The sequence below is a fragment of the Sinocyclocheilus grahami genome, unplaced genomic scaffold (assembly GCF_001515645.1).
Source record: "Sinocyclocheilus grahami isolate Dianchi unplaced genomic scaffold, SAMN03320097.WGS_v1.1 scaffold686.1, whole genome shotgun sequence".
In the NCBI taxonomy this organism is placed as follows: Eukaryota; Metazoa; Chordata; class Actinopteri; order Cypriniformes; family Cyprinidae; genus Sinocyclocheilus; species Sinocyclocheilus grahami.
In genome coordinates this window covers 223,495-241,906 of record NW_015505865.1, presented here as the reverse complement: position 1 = coordinate 241,906, position 18,412 = coordinate 223,495, and the positions used below count along the sequence as shown (strand labels likewise).

The window sequence follows — 18,412 nt, the reverse complement described above, 5'->3', positions numbered from 1 at the left end:
TTTCTTTTTTTAAGGTATTACTTGCATTTGAAAATAATGCCAAGCAATTAAAATGTTGTCGTTTCAGTATGTTTGAACATGAAATCGAATTGTATTTGTTTCTACCTCTAAGCTTCAGTCAAGTTCAACTTGCCGCATAGAGCCAATGTGGTTCTTAAAGACTGCAGGAGTTGATGTTGATGCTAATATTTTTTATGAGCTTGTGAGAACATCTAAGGTGTCCTTCAAAGTTTTGGATGGTGATAATGATAAATCGGGTAAGAAACTCGTGACCTGCTGCCATGTTCAAAAATGTATAATCTAGTTTGTATTCTCAAATATCTTTCTTCACAATACATGATGATAGCATCTGTCTTTTTAATGTTTTAATGTTCAATTGTCTTGAGTGCTGTATGTGATTCTAAGATAATGTTCCGCAAGCTGAGACCGATTTCTCTGAGCCCTCATGCTCCGAGTCGTCATTTTCATCAGTGGAATCAGAAAGTTCAGATTCCACAATGATTCCACAATCTTCAAAGGCACGCAAAAAGCAATTCTTAGAAGAACCTTCTGACTGCAATTCGTCAAAAGATGTCAGTTATTTTTCCTCTCTTAGTTAAGTTTTGTCCTTGAATGATATAATTTTTGATACCATATCAATGATCTTACCAACATTAGTATATCAAAGACTGGTTTATTTGCATTCATCTTTTTTTTCTTTTTCTTTCTCTTCAGCTAGTTCATGCAGCACTGCACTCAAAACCAGGAGGCTCTGATATATTGGAGTACAAAAAAAACGAAGTAGTAGTGGGTCATGCACAGAACTTCTGTAAACAATATATTATTCTGAAAATTGTGTGCATGCAATACCGCCTGGGCCTGATACATTGATGCTGACTTATTGATGCTAAACGTTTGTTTGACAGGAACAGTACTACGATCCACGCAGTGGCCAGGGTTACATTGCCTACAGATTGAAAACTGTTCAGCACAACTCTGTAAATAACTTGAAGGGGTCATCAAAGGTGGTTTACCAAGATGGTCCTAAGATTTTGCGCGAGACATCTTCAACAACTGAGCAGCTGTCAGGTGATGAATGCACAGAAGCTATATCCATGATGAAGCATTTAACGGACGCACCAGTTATTAAGGATAAAATGAGGACAACATTCAAGTACAGAAAGAGTTTGATACATGATCCAGACAAATCTTCACTCATCCTTGATTACTTTACCCGATTTTTGGATACACCAGGCTTGGTAAGAAATATTAAAATATTGATGTTAATTGTATATGTAATTGTAATGTTTGTTGTTTACATGATTTCTCTGTGTGATAGATTGACCAAGACTTTACTATGCTTTTTGGAGATGGCATTTCAAGCAAGTTTATTGCAAAATGGCCAACATTTTACAAGCCAAGAATAATTGCTGACTGCAAAAACCTGCACCCTGGTGCACATGTGGATGACCTTCTGTCTGCTCTGGAGGAGTCTGATTATGGTAAGTATAAATATATATATTTTTTTTAATGGTTTAAGGTTTAACTGTATACTCTATTCTGCTAGGATGGGACAGTGATGTGGCAGCTATTCTCTTGCTCGTTCAGCTCTTGCCTCCAACTGTAAAAGGAAGGAAGACTGGGAAGATCAGTGCAACTGAAGTGGCTGATCATGTTGTAAAGTTCATAAAGGTAAAATAAATTTGTTAAGATTTACTCATTTAGTCTTGTCCACAGTTAGTGTCATCTGTAGGTGTATCTGCGTAGTCATCAAAAACAGGTTCAAAAATATAGGACTGGGCAGAAAACTTCATCAAATCTTCATCTCAAAACTTCATTTGTTAATTTTGGTTAATGTAGATCTCAACATAATACATTTTACAAATGTTATTTGTGTACGTTTCTCATTATGTCACACCTCTGAGGATGAGAATATTATTTGTGAATTTGAACATGAAAGATCTGCCAGCTGTTATACAAAACATTGATTAAAATCTCTCGTCATATGCTCTTAGGTGGGGACGAGCATCAAGACATTTCTTGAGTGAGTTGGATTTACACAACCCTTCCTCCTCTGTGTTGGAGAAAAGAGGAGTAGCATTCAGAAGTTTTACATCATCCTGGACCAGAAGGTCATTCCCTGCATGACGCAGACAGCTGTTGCAGCCTTTGATGAACTCTTTAAGGTGCACTTTGTCTTTGCGGTGTCGTATGATGAGGCCTTGTGCAACTTCTACACGTTCATTCAAACAACGGTGTATGGCACTGATGTGGGCACTGCCAAGGAAAGTCCAAGGGTCAAGGAAATCCGAGTGAGAATTCAGTACACTGAGGTTTGACTCCCCCTCCCCCCAGCGTCTTGCTCAAATGTTCTCATGCTTCCTTTGCTAGGTACACCACAGACGTTGTTCAAGTTCATTTCAGCATCTGAAGTTTCATCATGGGCTAAAAGTTTTTCAGTTAGAGTGTTTTCAGCTTGTTTATTTTCATATAAAAATACGGCATGCAGTTGCATCAAACAATGGTATAAACATCATTCAATGTAAACTGTGATAATCGTAATTAATAATCGCAATTACAATTTCAAGCGAATAATCGCCAATTATGATTTTTGTCAATCGTGCAGCCCTACTTTGTACATTCATATTTTTTTCTGTTGAAAATACAGTTGTTGTTTTTAGACAATTTTTTGAATTATTGAAAACTCTTTTACTTCTTGGTCATGCGGCCGGATATTGTTACACAAGTCTGGTTCGTATTCACAAACATTTCTCATACAAAAATATTCACATTGCGATATTATGTGCATGACACATGTTTATGAATGTAACAGAGTGGGTGTGGCAATATGCATGATGCTTTGCCTGTTTTCGAATCTTGTAAAGCATATCTTTTTTATTATGTTTACGCACTTTTGAGACGGTCCCTTAACTTGTCTGTCTGGAGAGGAAGTACACTAAATCGTACAGCACACAGCACACTCAGCGCGGTTCAACAGCAGAAGGCATGGCCGACTGTGCTGGTTTAGTTGTTGTTTTGGACCAGTTTGAGAAGGTTTGAGTCATCACATCACTAGCCGTGCTGATCTAGCCTAACTCTGTTGTAAAAGTTCGCTTGACGGCTGCGCCGCATGAGCTGTCCAGGGCTGCGGACAGCACACCCGACACATTAGTGCGTGTGTTCATGCCCTGCTGGGTTACCTTGACCGAGTCCACGGGGTACATGACTGTGTGCTCCAGCACTCCGGCGACGGCGCCCGCTGTCATGTGCGTGCCTAGCGACGCGTGAGCGGGCAGACTCTCGTACTCCTCGTCGCTTCCCACCTCCGACATCTCCAGACTCGCCAGGACCGTCTCGCTGCGCAACTCCATGCGCGAAGCTCTAAACGCACGGCTGATGCGCGCAGATGTGAAACGGCAGCACGAGCGCACTATTACCACCACTACCACCGACAGCGTCAGCCTGACGCAGCGCTCCCGCGACCAATCAGAGCGCTGCTCTGCGGAGCATGCATCATATGTTTCAGCAAAAGTGTTTCCAGAGTGTCATATGAACCAGATGTGGAGAAGCTGTTTGTTTGCAATGAATGCATGCATCTGTTACAAATCAAAAGATTATGCTACTTGCATTTTACCTGTTATCCCCCCCAGAAGCACTTCTAATCTTGAGTTTGCTCATGTTATATATCAGGGTTCCTCAAATCTTGCCCTGGAGGGCCAATGCACTGCAGAGTTTAGCTCCAACCCTGATCAAACTCGCCTACCTGTGATTTTCTAATGATCCTGAAGACACTGATTAGTATGCTCAGGTGTGTTTGATTAGGGCTAGAGCTAAACTCTGCAGGAAAGTGGATCTCGTGGGCCAGATTTGAGGATCCCTGTTATATATGGACATTGACTTTTGTCCTAGGACATTGCATTTTAGTGAATTTCTCTGTGACTGTTCATGACTATACATGGATGTCCTGTACAGAGCACATTCTGGGCTTTTTAGGAGGTTTGATCATAAACACTCCTTCTACTTGTTCTTTAAATATGACTGCTACTGACAGAATCATCACATTTTTGTGACTTCTTGTTCTGAAACAAGGCATAGTTTTCATGCATGTCTTCTGTAGAGGACACCAGGACAAACAGCATGTTAATCAGGCATTTTGGGGAGAGACAAAATTCCTAAATATGAGACATCCTTATGAAAATGTTGCAAATATGTTACTCCCATTATTACACTTATCTCTTTTTCATTGTGGTTTGCCCCAAGAGCATAGTAATTTGTAAATTAGATGCAATGTATAGATACATTGAATGGGAATACCAGTGTATGGGCATACGCACATATTCCATAAAGTATATCAAATCGTGAATGAAAAAAATAGAACATTGTTTTTGGCTATGCATGCCTTTTCATGTCTTTTCATGTATGCTACACAATATGTGTATATCATATATGAAGAGTTCAGACGCAAAAGCCTCTAAGTGCCATCTGAAATTTTCATCTAAAATTTGCATTTTTATGAGGCTCCTATGTTTAGGTTCAGTAATGTTACTCTAATGGCAATGTATAGGTCATTTTCTATGCGATTAAAGTAAAATAACTGAACATAAATATAGGGGCCTGATAAAAATGCTAATTTTAGAAGAAAATTTCAGATGGCACTTAGAGGCTTTTGCATCTGAACTCTTCATATATATATATATATATTATTATTATTTTTTAAACAAACAAACACTAGCTTTCTATTTTTTCTATTCTATCTACTTGTTTTTCTTTGTGTGTGTGTGTGTATATGTGTGTGTGTACAATATATACACAGTGTATATATATATATACACACACCTTGCGTTAGGCTAACCGAGACTTGTCATTTGCACTTATATATTGTTGCTCTTTTGTTCGTTTTGATTGCTTCTATTGTCCTCATTTGTAAGTCGCTTTGGATAAAAGCGTCTGCTAAATGACTAAATAAATATGTATACCATATGATACAAGTGTATTATTTGACCAAAGTTTTTTACTATTCTGTTCTTGAAATCCACACTTTTTGGAATCAGGATGATCAAAGGTATCCCAATCCAACTAAAAAGGCTTAACCGTGCATAATAATGCATACCGAAGGGGTTCTCCAGATCCAATTTGAGTAATTTATAGTAAATTATATCAGATTTGCAATCTTTTTTTTTTTTTGCCGAAATTATATTTCTTTACTAATTGTAAAAAAAAATTCAAATAAAATAAGATCCTATGACGCATACTTGGCTTGTGCTGATCAATATACCTATGTAAAGCTTTTTTTTTTTTGTATGTATTTTATATTCATACAGATGTGTTGTAAATGTAATTTGTGTCATGCCTTTACCACATCTGTTAATACAACTTCAACACCGAATCATTTGCTTGTCTTTATTCAGCAAAAAGGAAACTACTTTTATCTTTGAGATGAAAATGTACAAATTACTGTATGGTCAATTTTAGCCATTTTTTATTAAAATATAAAACATTTGAATTGTTATACGTTTGTAGAATAGAAGTAAAACGTTGTTAAAGTACTGCATGGGTTACTGATTTCACAACTTGACCAACAACACATTTGAGTCAAATATAATTTTTTTCATCTGAATCACAGAGCATCACAATGCACTATTAAAGACAACATCAAGTGGTTAAAGATTTGTTTTCACATTCTTGCACAGTTTTTTTTTTCTGTCTTTAACCATATTTGTTCACTAAATGCATTCTGTCCACTAAATGTAGGCCTATCGTTTTGGGCAAAAATTCATGATGTGTGTAAAAAACATTCAGTATTCGCTTTGTGATTAAAACCATTTTTGAATGATTGAGCAAACGATTAGGAATGGCACTGAATAATCATCATAACAAACTTTAGCATGGCCCAACAGATAACTTTTGAAAAAGTTATTTAACGACCCGTTTTAAGCACTCTCAAGGTCAAATTAGAATATTATAAAAAATGCTTAACTCAGGTAGCTAAATCATTATGACCACGACACAATCTATAAATTCTTTTGCATATTAATAATAATACTCCACGCCTAATTTCATTCTACACTGAAACATCGGTACACCGGTAAAGCACAGGTGGGGCTAAAATCTAATGTGGCCATTCAAAAAGTACAGTTATCTGGGGAAGCCTGTGGAGTTTTTTAGGGCGATACTTCTTTTAAGGAGTGTTTTTCACTATTAAACTTCCTGTTTTTAATTCCTGTTTTAAGTTCTATTCAATGACTTCTTATTAACTCATTATTATTAAATTCCGGCCTGATTTGTTCTTTTTTGGCAGGTACGATTCAATTGAGCAATTCTGTTTGTTCGACCGGCATAACGGGTTAAAAACGATTCATTGATTTATTTGAGTCAATACTCAGAAGTGTTCAAGAAGTACCGGCACAGAATAAATACATGTTAGCTATATATATACACCTACTTTTTCGATTAAATGTTAGATGTATTTAATGAACGTGTTCCAGTTTAATGTCCTTGTTTGTTCCAGGACGTTTAAGAAAAAAGGCCTCTTAACTATAAAAGTATAAATATATATATATATATATATAGGCCTATATATTCCATCAAATGTTGTTATTTGACAGAATGGTTATGGTTCCAACATAAACCTCACTTTCTGTAGTTCCAAAAACCCCTCACAAACGGTCTAGAAACATCCTCTCTAGACTCAGTCATTTCAAGTTTGTTAGGTTCTTAACATATTTAGGGTTTAGTGAATAGAAATACTATGTACTTACAGATAATATTACTGAAATAAAACTTAAGTGCACTTAACGAGCCACTTTCATGACTATTGCCTTGTCCAAATACCCACACTTGCGGTCTTTGCACTTGAACACTTGAACACTTATATGACGTATTTCCTGTATTTGGCCCAAGTGTTCAAGTGAGGATGAAGACCACAAGTGTGTGTCGAACATTTCATTACCTGATGGGACACACTTATAGTGTTGCAAAAATGCAAGTGTTTACATAGCTTTATTTTCATTTGAATTTTAAATACTTTGCATTTTAAAATCAACTTCTAAATGTCATTCCACACATGCTATCTGTAGATTTGGTCAGATCCATCTGTGAGGGTGTGATAGTTTAGGTGTGTCTTTTCTCAGAATTGATCTGAAGTTCAACCGTGTTCACTTTATCATGCAGCATCTGCTCACTTTGTGACTAGATGATACAGAGAATCAGTTTTGACCAGTTGTCCCCTAACTCCACCTATTTTGCACACACACAAACATTTTTTAAAACAGCAGTCCCATCTGAGGACATTTTCGCATGCTCTTGAGAATAAAGTTCAGGGATGAACGAGAGAAGTAGCCTATAGGATACTTTAAAAAAAGAGTACTTATTTAGGAAATAATATACTTTAAAAGAATAGACTTATTTGCAAACTGAATTAACTGCATGTTATTTACAATTAAATGAAAAAATTGTTTACGTAGCTTAAATTGTTATGCAATTAGTTGAACTTAAGAGAGATTTTTTTTTAAAAAGTAGGCTATATGTAATTTCATAGTTCTGTTGAATTATTATGTTAGTCAACACATCAAAATAAGTGTACTTCTTTAAAGCACAACAAGATTAAAGACACTTTAAAAGTGCACTCAAACATCCATGAACGTGAACTCTCTTTAAGTAGGCCTATACTTAAGTGATATTTTATTTTATTTATATTATATTATCCTGAAGTACAGTTTATTCAAAATATACTTTTAAGGTTTGAACTACACTATAAGTGCACATTCAGTACAATTAAAGGCACTTCTTTTTCACAAAAGAAGGCAGAAATGATTAGTAGCAGGGCCTGATGCTTCTCTAGCCCAGTGACATATCAAATTATCAACAACATTTGTTAAATAACATTGTTGGCTTTTGAGCCGTCACATCTACACACATAACTTCATGGGCTTCATTCATTCCTATCACAACCCATGTGAGCAGATCATATGATTCAGCCACTGCCTGAGAGAGAAAACATAAACCAAAGCATGGCATTTGAACACTGAGACACAGTGTATCAAACCAGTTTCACAGACTTCCTCCAACACAGAACAAACTCATGTGTGAGCTGTGTATAGCTGGATGTATGTGGTTTCTGTATACATACAGCACTTCTGTGTTTGAATAGACTCATTAAATAATTTATCATGAGGCTCTGTAACATTCTATCACAAAATGTCTGCGTCTGAGACGGTTTCACATGATTATAATAATAGCTTTAGTCTCAGACACACTCTCTTTTTTCACAATTACTTCTGAAGTGTCATCAAGAACATGGAAAGTGCAAAGTGCAGTTATCAAACCTTTTGAGGTTGGGGGAGAAATAATTTTTGATGCTGACTGTTTCAGTTGGAAATTCCCAGTATAGTTAAATAAATGTTTCACTCTTGATTATTGATGATTTGGGATTATTTTCACAACTTAAAGTAAAAAAAAAAAAATGTAGTGTGTATGTAAATCTTTGAGTATCTCTTAACTGTTTTCCCTTGTGAAAAATATGCATACTTTAAAGGGGTCATAGGGTGCCTATTTTCCACAAGTTGATATGATTCTTTAGGGTCTTAATGAAAAGTCTGTAACATAGTTTGGTTAAAATTTCTCAATGGTAGTGTAAAAAACACCCTTTTTACCCTGTCAAAAACAGCTCTTTTCAGATCAAGCCGTTTTTGTAGCATTTTCCTTGAAATGTTAATGAGCTCTGCTGACCCCGCCCCTTTTCCCCCGAGCTGCTCTCAGAGAGACTGTTTACTTTAGCTGCATTCATCCTGAAACTTGCTAATTAGCACATTATTAGGAAAGGCGATTTGCAAAGATTCATTACAAAACATTATACTCGCTTCTTCTGTAGATGAGGCTGGATCATGAATGATTCGCGCGAACATAGATGCATTTATGTAGATCGGGGGGCGCATTCCCTTCAGAAACAAACGTAATCCACTGCGAGTTCAGCGGCTCAGATGTCAGGAGTAAATGAGGGCTGCTGTTCATTATTACATCCAACAACAGAACACCTCAAACGCTTGTTAGGAGTCATTCTTGTCTACATCTGCTCCGGCGGTGAAACAATGGCGGACTGATGAGCTCACACAGGGCGGGTCTGAGGTAAGACACCAGTCCAGTCTGTGCTGAAACGCTACTGCCAATCAGACTATCGTGGGAGGGGCCTGTTTTTGTGACGTCACACAGACAGGCATCTGAAATCGGCTCGATTTGAGAAAGGGGAAAACATTTAACACGATTAAAAAAAAAATCACTGGGTGGATTTTTATCATTTTAGGGTGGTTGTGTACGCACACTACCAACACACATTTCAGCTCAAACAACTTGTAAAAGTGCATGTAGCATCCTATGACCCCTTTAAGAAGAATACTTTATTTCAGAAATAAAACTGTGTGAACTGAATGTAATGTTTTCAGATACTTGCATGTTATTTACAATTAAATGAAAATATATTACAGTTTAAATTTATATTAAATGCAATTAGCTGAACTTAAGACCTAAGTAATTTCATTACTTCTGTTGTCTGTTGAAATGTGTTTGAAGTGCCAGGTGTACTGATTTCATAGTATTTAAATTGAACTAAAATATTCTGTCATTTTGAAACTTGTATGTTTTGTGTTTAGATATATTTGTTTTTACACGACTAATCATGACATTGCAACTTTGTACATTTAAACTTTAAATGCAATATCAGATACACTACATTTGAAATTATTTAAGTAATTTATGTGCTTTTAGTATGTTAGTCAACACATCGAAATAAGTGTACTTTAAAACACAAAAAATATTCAAACATAATGATTTAAAAATGCACTTTAAAAGTACAACTTTAACATTTAATTGGACATTAGTCTATTAGTAAGTGCTCTTTTTTTCGCATGGGACTGTATGGAAGCATAATAACGGAGTCATAGAATAACCCTGGTCATGTGGGATCAAATGATTCATTAGTAAAATTGCTGTATTTAAAATAATAACCATTCTAAGAACAAAGTCAATCTGATTTGGTCAAAGCATATCAGTTCCTTCAACAATTTAGTTGCACTCTTCAACTAATCACGTCCCTGAAATTATGCTTTTGTTTTGAGAAACACAAATATCTGAAATAAGAGAATTACACACGTCTTGGCAGGCTGTAGATGGTGCTAGAGTAGATAGGGAGAGAGACTACTAAATCCCACTGATAGCCCATTGAAATAAAACTTGCAATGTTAACCTTTTACCAATAATAAGGAGCAGTTTTGTGTCAGTGGTTGATTTTTATTAAACTGGTTTCAGCTTTTTACTTTTTGTTATATGAAGGTCACAGTCTATAATCTACAGTCAGATTTTTTTTTTATCATGCCTTCATCTCACACCGTTATCTTAATAATAAAAAAAAAATTTCATTTACATTTAGTCATTTTGCAGACGCTTTTATCCAAAGCGACTTACAATTGGGGAATACATAAAGCGATTCTTCTTAAAGAGGCAAACAGACACAGGAGGAAGTAAGAGGGTGCTGAGCCTTTGGCTGTTCTGAATGCAAGTATCAATGTCTTGAACTTGATGCGAGCCGCAACAGGTAGCCAGTGCAAGGAGATAAAGAGAGGTGTAACATAGCTATTTTGGGCTCGTTGAAGACCAGTAGTGCCGCTGCATTCTGAATCATTTGTAGAGGTTTGATTGTGCTTGATGGAAGTCCAGCCAGAAGAGCATTGCAGTAGTTTAGCCTAGAAATGACAAGGGCCTGGACAAGAAGTTGTGCAGCATGCTCCATTAGAAAGGGCCTGATCTTTCTGATGTTGTGCAATGCAAACCTGCATGAACGAGCGGTTTTTGCAATGTGGTCTTTGAAGGTCAGCTGGTCATCAAAGATTACACCAAGATTTCTGACCGAAGTTGATGGAGTAATTATAGAAGAACCTAGCTGGAAGGTGAAATCATGATGTAGAGTCGGAGTGGCAGGGAAGACAAGAAGCTCAGTCTTTGCCTGAGCTGTAGGTGATGTGCCTTCATCCATGCCGAGATGTCCACCAGGCAGCCTGAGATCTGTGCAGTTCATTGGTTGAAATGAAAGATAGAGCTGTATCTTCAGCATAGCAATGGTAGGAGAAGCCATGTGCCTGTATGATGGGACCCAGTGATGTAGTGTATATGGAGAAGAGGAGGGGTCCAAGAACTGATCCCTGAGGAACCCCAGTGACCAGTTGATGTGCTTTGGATACCTCCCCTCCCCAGGCCACCCTGAAAGACCTGCCTGTGAGATAGGATTCAAACCAGCGAAGTGGAATCCCTGTGATGCCCAGTGAAGAGAGGGCAGACAGGAGGATCTGGTGATTGACAGTGTCAAAAGCAGCAGATAGATCCAGCAAAATAAGAACAGCTGATTTGGAGTCAGCTTTTGCCATCCGCAAGGCTTCCGTGACTGACAGTAATGCAGTCTCAGTTGAATGGCCACTCCTGAAACCTGACTGATTAGTGTCCAGTTTGCTACTCTGTGAAAGAAACAATGATACCTGGTTGAAAACAACTCTTTCGAGTGTTTTTGCTATGAAAGGAAGGAGCGAGATAGGTCTGTAGTTATCTGTAAGTGAAGTGTTAAATGTAGGTTTTTTTTTTTTAAACATTTAAACATAATTAAAATAAAGTTGTGATGTGTGAAGAAAAAAAAGGTTAATATCACTTGTGAACAAAATAATTTATTGTCACTTCAAATCAAGCTGTAATTATGTTAAATTATGAAAAATATGATATAATTTTGTGTATGTAGGATATATTAAATGCTGTGAAATTACCCTTAGCAAGAAAAGGAATCAGATAAACATGTTGCAAATGTTATTTCCACCACAGCGCATACACAAAACATTACTTGGGATGTTGTGAAAATGATATTCAGGACTTTCAGAAAACAAAATGGACTGAATTCTGTTGGACATTGTTAATGGACAAATTAAGTTAGTATGAAAAGTGTGTTTTAGGAGACTTTATATTCAATCCACAGGGCTAAAAGTGTTCTTGGTTGAAGAAACACCCTGTTAATCGACGTATGCAAGTTACCCAATGGTGTAAGTTAGTGACTGCTATTCAAACATCCACTAAATAAGCCTAAATAAAACAAATCTCTCATAGATAATTATATTTTCCAGGATCTTCTGATTTATTATGTCACAGGCAGCACTTAATCATCGTGGTTTGGGCATTACTAATTGGAAACTACATTTTTAAAAATATCTTCGATTTTTAAAGATCAAATTTTGGGGAATTTTCCTAGATGGATAGAAGTGACTAAATGTTCAAACTGCATATTTCTGATATTCCCATGCTCCTTTCTGTTCAGGCCTGATACTGTATGTATCCTAAAATATAATTTAATAATACACACCAGTGACAGGTTTGGTTTGGGTAAAATTTTTAATGCTTTTTAATATTTTTTAAAGATTTTTTTTAACACAGTAAAACAGTATTATTGTGATATATTATTACAATTTCAAATAACTGTTTCATATTTTAATATGCTTTAAAGTGTAATTTATTCCTGTAATGTCAAAGTTGAATTTTCTGCTGTTTTTTTCTGTGATGCTTTTATTTTGATGTTTTCTTTTTTTGTATCAGTGTAAAATGTCTTTACTGTCACTTTTGATCAGTTTAATCAATCTCTACAGAATAAAAGTATTAATTTCTTTACAAAAAATAAATAAATCTTACTGACCACATACTTTTGAACGATAGTGTAAATTGTAAAAAACGAAACAAAAAAAAAAACATAAAACATAAACCGCAAGGCACCTAACATATTATGGTCATCAGATTTTTTAAAAGTTATTATGAAAATATTAGTTAATATGTGGTAGGTGTCAGACGAGTGGTTTGTTCTCTTAATAAAATGACTGGGCTGCTGATTCATGCTGCTGACAGTGTGTCTCTGTCTGCCAAATTTATACTTAGACCGTTCAGAAAAACGAATTGCTTGACAACTAATTCTGTCACCTCAGGCCAATTCATGACCTTCCTTCACAAAGACAGGCCAGACAAATGGGTTGTATAACACAGAATATAAAGACCCCTGAACAATACTACAGCTAAATATTTATTAAAGCTATTTATTTGTTGTACAAGTGTAACATGATTTGAAAGCATATACATACAGCTGGCTTTAGTATTCATTAATTGTTTAAAATAAATAGTTAATGCATGTTTTGCTAAATAAAGATTGTCCATTTACACATAAAGTCAGTCCATTTATTTTCCGAATGAATGTTTATAAAGAACAATATTATCATGGAAAATATTTTTTTTCACCAGTAGGATGAAATAAATGGGTCAGACCGCAGCAGAGCAGCCGCATTAAAAAAAATCTTACCAGCCCCAAACTTTTAAATGATAGTGCAATAGCCTAAATGTGAATCAAAACATATTTTTATGTCATGCATTAATGACATTTATAAATACTTCCAGGTTAACTTCTCAAAAATGTTTGCTTCACATGTACATATCTTACATATTTCAAGTGCAAGAATAAAATCATTATAAAGTCACTGTATTTATCTGTAAACGTGCCCTTTAAAAAGTAGTTTGGGATTCCAATGACATGCAAGGCAAATATATATATTTTTAGTCATTTAGGTTTTATTTTTTTTCAATTTTTAACTTTTGATATTTGCTGTTGTTACACGCATATGCATAACATTCGAATATGCTCTAAGTGGTTAACGACAGTATCATGACGCGAGCTCTCGTCATGAAACTGTTGTGAACGCGCATCCACAAGTGATGCAGTAGAGACGAAAATGTGGAATAAAGTCGTTATTTTAGTTTTCTTTGCACAAAAAAGTATTCTCGTAGCTTCGTAACTTTACAGTTGAACCACTGATGCCACACGGACTACTTTGTCGATCATCTTGGTGCTTTTCTGGACCTTGACCGTGGTAGTTACCTTGCAGTCTATGGGAGGGTCAGAGAGCCCTCAGATTTCATCAAACATATCTTAAATTGTGTTCCAAAAAAAGATGAACGAAGGTCTTACGGGTTTCGAACAACACGAGGGTGAGTAATTAATGACAGAATTTTCATTTTTGGGTGAACTAACCCTTTAAGGTCCTACAACATGTTTTTTTTTATCACAGGAGCTAACAAACCTAATGTTTTCATAAGTGTAAGACCACATGGTTGGACATTTAACATCTTCTCAGGTTTGTTTTGTAACATAAGAATGAGAAAACTGGGGTCAGTCACTCTTTACAGCTCTCAGTGAAGTGAAAACGAGAAGGGTTTAACCTCTCCGTCCAGTAGACATCGTAAATAAACCACTGACACAAAGTGCTCTAGATCGTGAAGAACTCAACACTTGTCTTAGTCAAGACTCAAGAGTCCCTCTTTCAGTACACGTCTATGGGTTTTTCACCATTAGGAAGAAAACACACAAAACACCTTTTTAATTCTTAATTTCTTGTTATCTTTGACAACAGCAATATTGAAGGATTTGATGTTTCTGCGTGCAAACATGTTTAACAGTTTGTGTGAATATGGTACTTGTGCATGACAAACACCAACAATATACAGCAGTGACTGACTCTCCAAAGAGAGACGTGAAAAACAACCCCACATCAGAGGTTTTCTTTGAGAAAAACAAGTCATTGAGAAATACACAGACCTATTCAGGTCAATCAGGTCAGTGAACGCCACTTTAATCCTAAATGGCTTTTAGAAGCATGTTTTTGTCATTTGTCTCTGGAACCGTGTCATAATACATCCTAACTAAGCCTCAAAATTATTGTAATGTACAGTAAAGTTACCTTGAAAAATGTAAAAAAAAAAATATTAAAGGAATAGTTCACCCAAAAATGAAAAATGTGTCCTTATTTACTCCCCTCAAACCGTTCCAAACCTGTAATAGTTTCTTTCTTCTGTTGAACATGAAAGAAGATATTTTGAAGAATATTGGTAACCAAACTGTTGTTGGTCCCCATTGACTTCCACACAATGGGGGGGAAACACTATGGAAGTCAATCGGGACCAACAACTGTTTGGTTACCAATATTCTTCAAAATATCGTCTGTGTTCAGCAGAAGAGAGAAATTCATACAGGTTTAGAACAACTTGAGGGGAGTAAATAAGGACAGAATTTTCTTTTTTTTTTTGATAAACCTTCCCTATAAGGTTGGTTCTTATCCTCATGTTGTTCCAAACCTGTAAGACTTTCTTCCTATGAATTTTGGAAATATATTGATTATTTTCAATATATCGACAGCAGATGAGGACTCTCAAATGACAAAAAAAGCATCACAGAAGAATCATTAAACTGGTCCATTCGACTCATACACTATACTCTATTATAGCTTTGTATGAAAAACAGACTGAAATGACTTAAAGGGGTGGTTCATTGCGATTTCACTTTTTTTTTTAACCTTAGTGTGTAATATTGCTGTTTGAGCATAAACAATATCTGCAAAGTTACGAAGCTGAAAGTTCAATGCAAACGGAGATATCGTTATCGATATCGTAAAGCGAGACGTTTAGACGCGCACTAGAGGCGGTTTAGCCAATCACAACACACTGGGCTAGCTAACCAATCAGAACCCTTCGCCTATTTCTGAGGGAGGGGGCTTCATAAAAGAAGGAAATGATCAGACTGTTTCTGAGAGAAGGGACAGAGCGGTGTGGAATAAAGGTAAATTATGTGGAAAATAATGCTTTTTTTTTTTTTAGACTGCACCCCATAAACACAATCAAGCCTAGAAAAAAAACAGTGAACCACCCCTTTAAAGCAGCACTATGTAACTTTTGGCGCTCTAGCGGTTAATAAACAGAACTGCACACATCCCGTGGAAGAACATTCTAATCGTAGCTACTTCTCTAAGTTTATGTCTCTGGCGATTCACGCAGGTATGTGTTACTCCGCAGCGGTGACGACCCGACCAGGCTACAATAGTCCAAATATAAGTACTTATTATAAGTGTACCGTGATTCAGAATAAGACAAAAACACGGGTTGGAAGATGAATTCATGATGGTCTCGCTCATATACATTTTGCAAAATTTTGAACTCAGAAAAAGTTACATAGTGCTGCTTTAAATTTTGGGTGTTTCTTCACACAATGCTATTGTTTGGCTTCGAATATACACACATCAGCATTTTTATGGTGCTTTTTAAATCTTGATCCTAATTCATTGTAATTGCGTGCAAAAGAGTGACTGATATATTTGTCCGAATAATTTTTTAGTCATCAACAGAAGTGGTCATATGGGTTTGGAAGAACATGACAATTTATTTTTGGGTGAAATTGCAAGCTGGAACGCAAAGATGTGATTTTTTACCTGGTAATATATTGCACTGACTCTCATCATAGAGCTCTACGTGTTTAAATAACATTTTACAGCTTCATCCTCATGTGAAGTCATTGAAATGATGGGCGATGGCATTAAAGAAGAAAAAATAAATAAAAATCAAGGTGCACATACATACACATGCTCACAATCTTACACTCGCATACAAGCAATAAGAAGTATCGATGATAAAGCAGTAATTCTGACACTGTAACACTGTAATATTTACCATGAAAGTCATCTATTTAACAAGAAAAAATAAAAACATAACATTCCTCCATGGATATTTAGTGCCGTTCTTTATCATTCATGGAAAGGTGTTTTAGGTAGAAAAAAAGTGAACTTGAATTGTTTTAGAAATTTGCCAAACTTTCTAAACGTGGCTGGTGTTTTTGCATTTTAAAGGGATTTCAAAACAGTTTTACTTTCTACCTCGATATAAGAGCAGTCCAACTCCAGTGTCTAAAAAAAATCCCCCCAAAAGAAGCTCCAAGACACGAGTTTCTATTGTATTGTATCGAACAGACCAAAAAAAAAAAAGAAAAGTTTTTGGTGGTAAAAACATTTAATATTCATCTTTAAAAATGAATCTCACTCTGTTTCTCTTTGGCACAACCGAATCATTTAATAAATGTTTAATCATGCGTTCAGTCTCGAGGTCTCAGAATCTTGTCTAGACTATGGAGTATGCAAATTGGGGACACGTATATAAAACATACTCAAATCACACGCCCTCTTTCACATTGATAGTGACATTGAAAATCAAAAGGCAGCCTCAGCGTTCTTAATAAATAACTAAACATCACAGCTGATCACAGGCAGCCATGCGGTCCTTCCCAGAGCTGCAATCTTTACATTACACCAACGTTTGACTGGCCTTGGCTGCAAATGTCATGTAGAATCCTTTGCAAATTATTCTGTGAAAATGCAAAACTGGCCAGTGAGGGGCCGACGTGACGTCTCCTCCAGTGATTGGCCAGCTGTTTGATTGACGGGGTCCAGGGCCCTATAGGGTAACAGGGAGGTCTGGTGAACCCAGGCCCTCCTCCAGCCACTGGACGGAAGCGGAGGCACCGCGCAGGAGTGTGGAGCGCTTGTGTATGCGTCTCAGCCGGAGCAGGTAGAGGAGGATGGACAAAACCACCACCAGAAAACAGGCCAGGAACAGATAGTGGTTGTTCATGAAGGAGAAGCTGTGGTGCCAGTGAGAGTGAGAGCCTTTCAGACTCTCCTGCGGGATGTCCCTGACAAAACAAGGATATTTTTGGTATTACATTTTCAAATAACTAGGCATTATTTAATTAAATATATAAAAAATGTAAACATTTTGTTTTAATGTGCTTTTTTGTGTTAGTATGGTATAGTACGAGTAATGTGTCACTTTTGTAAGGTGTTTACTGTAACTTCAAATATATTATTTATATATTTATTATATTATAATATTCATGGCCTTCCGGAAGTAGATGCAATTAGGAATCATTGGTTAAGATTTATTTATAACAGAACGGCACAACCCAGATGTTCGAATTTGTGCAACGCATTTTATGAACGACAATTTTTTGAACCTAGAAGAGTACAAGGCTGGCTGTGCACAAAGGCTATTTCTAAAAAAAATGATTAGTTTAAGTATTTGCTATTGACTGTTCAAATGCGGAGTTTTGCGCAGCGCAGAGTAACGCGTCGTGTGTGTGTGTGTGTGTGAGAGAGAGAGTGTGTGTGTGTGTGTGTGTGAGGGGAACAGGGTCACATCACAGGAGAGTGAACTGTCTGTCAGAAATCATAGCACGTCAGCTGTCTTAACCGCGGCTTGTGTACTGCATCATCACTGTGTCTGTCACGCGACTCTGTTGCGCTTTCGGGCTTGAACTGATGGTAAAACTAACGACATTATTAACTGTCTTGATATTTACTTAGAGAAAGCTGACGCTCGTGATTATGGTAAGGAGCGTTAAATTTCCGACGCGTGCTTGTGGTGTTCGGCCAATCACAATGCACTGGGTCAGCTGGCCAATCAGAGCAGACTGCGCTTGTCAAAGGAGGGGGCTTTGTTGAAAACGACATGTTTGAGAGAGGCGGGGCATAGAGGACCTACAATAATGTACAGTATT

At 36.6% G+C, this 18,412-nt stretch overlaps 2 protein-coding genes across 3 annotated transcripts in view; both read right to left on the bottom strand.

Moving 5' to 3' along the window:
• slc25a37 (solute carrier family 25 member 37) overlaps nucleotides 1–3,630 on the bottom strand; it is a 36,214-nt gene extending 32,584 nt beyond the window's left edge. The window contains exon 1 of the mRNA XM_016243292.1: nucleotides 3,180–3,630. Coding sequence (XP_016098778.1) covers nucleotides 3,180–3,350 — 171 coding nt within the window. The 5' untranslated portion in view covers nucleotides 3,351–3,630. The remainder of the gene's footprint in view (nucleotides 1–3,179) is intronic.
• Nucleotides 3,631–16,850: 13,220 nt separating this feature from the next.
• entpd4 (ectonucleoside triphosphate diphosphohydrolase 4) overlaps nucleotides 16,851–18,412 on the bottom strand; it is an 18,331-nt gene continuing 16,769 nt past the window's right edge. For both annotated transcript variants that reach the window (XM_016243286.1, XM_016243287.1), the window contains exon 13: nucleotides 16,851–17,548. In XM_016243286.1, the coding sequence (XP_016098772.1) occupies nucleotides 17,311–17,548 (238 nt within the window). In that variant the 3' untranslated portion in view covers nucleotides 16,851–17,310. The remainder of the gene's footprint in view (nucleotides 17,549–18,412) is intronic.